Genomic DNA, 2,504 nt, shown 5'->3' on the forward strand with positions numbered 1-2,504 from the left:
CCAGCTTATGAATGGAATAATCCAGATTATGGAGGGGATCATGACGTTCCTCTTGTGATATCTCCAGCTTATGAATGGGATATCCAGATTATGGAGGGGATCATGACGTTCCTCTTGTGATTTCTCCAGTTTATGGAGGGGATCATGACCCTCCTCTTGTGATTTCTCCAGCTTATGGAGGGGATCATGACGTTCCTCTCATGATCTCTCCATCTTATGAATGGTATTAACTCTCATGATATGTCCAGATTATGGGTGCGATCATGACGTTCCTCTTGTGATATCTCCAGCTTATGAATGGGATAATCCATATTATGGAGGGGATCATGACGTTCCTCTTGTGATATCTCCAGCTTATGAATGGGATAATCCAGATTATGGAGGGGATCATGACGTTCCTCTTGTGATATCTCCAGCTTATGAATGGGATAATCCATATTATGGAGGGGATCATGACGTTCCTCTTGTGATATCTCCAGCTTATGAATGGGATAATCCAGATTATGGAGGGGATCATGACGTTCCTCTTGTGATATCTCCAGCTTATGAATGGGATAATCCAGATTATGGAGGGGATCATGACGTTCCTCTTGTGATTTCTCCAGCTTATGAATGGGATAATCCAGATTATGGAGGGGGTCATGACCTTCCTCTTGTGATATCTCCAGCTTATGAATGGGATAATCCAGATTATGGAGGGGGTCATGACCTTCCTCTTGTGATATCTCCAGTTTATGGAGATTATGGGTGGGATCATGACGTTCCTCTTGTGATATCTCCAGCTTATGAATGGGATAATCCAGATTATGGAGGGGATCATGACGTTCCTCTTGTGATATCTCCAGCTTATGAATGGGATAATCCAGATTATGGAGGGGATCATGACGTTCCTCTTGTGATATCTCCAGCTTATGAATGGGATAATCCAGATTATGAAGGGGGTCATGACGTTCCTCTTGTGATATCTCCAGCTTATGAATGGGATAATCCAGATTATGGAGGGGATCATGACGTTCCTCTTGTGATATCTCCAGCTTATGAATGGGATAATCCAGATTATGGAGGGGGTCATGACGTTCCTCTTGTGATATCTCCAGCTTATGAATGGAATAATCCAGATTATGGAGGGGATCATGACGTTCCTCGCCAGACCTTTCCTGCTTATCGAGGAGGATTATGATCACACGATGACATGTTATGGCTTTGTGTTCCAAAAACAAAGGTCGCTTGTGAAACGTATTTGTGAATTGGTTCTCTAAATCTAATTCAAACAAGGTAGGTCCACAGAGTTGTCAACTGGGTGAAGGGATGACTGCCCAGAGCATGGCGGTGGTAATTTTGAAAGCAAGACTGCTTTCCAGCACCAATTTCTGGACGACCGAACTGAACCGAGCTGAACTGAGCTGACTTCTGTTTTGTACTTAACAAGTGATTAAGTTAAAGCAATTCCTCTAAAACTTTAAATTGACATTGATAGCCAAATTATGCTGCTAGTCGGGCAACACTTTCTGTGAGTTTAAGGAGATTTAAAGTCCCCAGATATTGGAAATGACAAGATTATGTTACGAATGTGACACATTGTTCTAGCCTAATACCGATTAAATCCGCGGGATTTTTATTTAAATTGTATTATTCCAGTCCTGTTGGGATGACTAATGTCACTCCCTCCATCTGCTCTTCACCACTTCTCCTCACTATTACACATCAATCCATCGCCTCTTCATTTATCAATCTTGTTGTGATTTGCCAGTAATGAAATTTTGTTGTATCTTGAATTAGACATCAAATTTTAGCAGTTTTTCCCCAAAACGACCAATGGAATTAGCAAGTTGTGGCCGTGGGATATATCGTGTCAATCGGTCGCGTGCGCTGGCTTCAGTCAGTAAAAGTATGAAACAAAGACTTGTATTTTCCAATCTCATTTTTCTTGCGATATGTGCAATACTCATCACAAAGTTGTTGAATAAAAATGCTTGTTTTTCTTAAACGTGTTTATGGAAAATCATCACGTGCCGCCAGTTACAATTATAAAAACAGACATATTACTCGACTAATGCCATACAAACTCCCCCCCATCATTACGGAATGTCACAATATGTTGGTCACATGCTGCTTTAATTCTACTTAATTTCTACTCCATAAGGATCGCGCCCTGAGAACTTGCTGTTTTTATTGACAACTTGACAGTTTATGATATTATACTATTCCTTGCGTGTTTGGAAACACAATCATGCTTCTTAACCGTGTCAAAACTGTCACAACACAAGGAAAATCAAGTTTCTACAAACGCCTAACAACGTTCCTTACAAACAAATGATGATTTAGTTACGACTATTCTACAATGATGCTAAAAAGATGAAAACCACATTTCAGTAATGTTGTTGTGATACTGTACATGTCTATGTTAATTTCGCCTTTGCCTTATGAATATTTTTTTTTATTCAAAATCAAAATATATAATAAATATTATATATTATATTATATTATTAACGGTTTCAATAGCA

General features: G+C 39.5%; 1 protein-coding gene across 1 annotated transcript; it reads left to right on the plus strand.

Moving 5' to 3' along the window:
• Positions 1-235: 235 nt before the first annotated feature.
• Positions 236-1,180, plus strand: LOC138309571 (uncharacterized). The gene has a single exon (XM_069250829.1). It carries the CDS (start codon positions 236-238, stop codon positions 1,178-1,180), a length of 945 nt encoding a protein of 314 aa, XP_069106930.1.
• The last annotated feature ends 1,324 nt before the right edge of the window (positions 1,181-2,504 follow it).

This window comes from Argopecten irradians, chromosome 1 (genome assembly GCF_041381155.1).
Source record: "Argopecten irradians isolate NY chromosome 1, Ai_NY, whole genome shotgun sequence".
In the NCBI taxonomy this organism is placed as follows: domain Eukaryota; kingdom Metazoa; phylum Mollusca; class Bivalvia; order Pectinida; family Pectinidae; genus Argopecten; species Argopecten irradians.

What these genes read in the sequence shown, in the direction of transcription:
- LOC138309571 (XM_069250829.1), top strand. Translation starts at nt 236, where the DNA reads ATGATATGTCCAGATTATGGGTGCGATCATGACGTTCCTCTTGTGATA.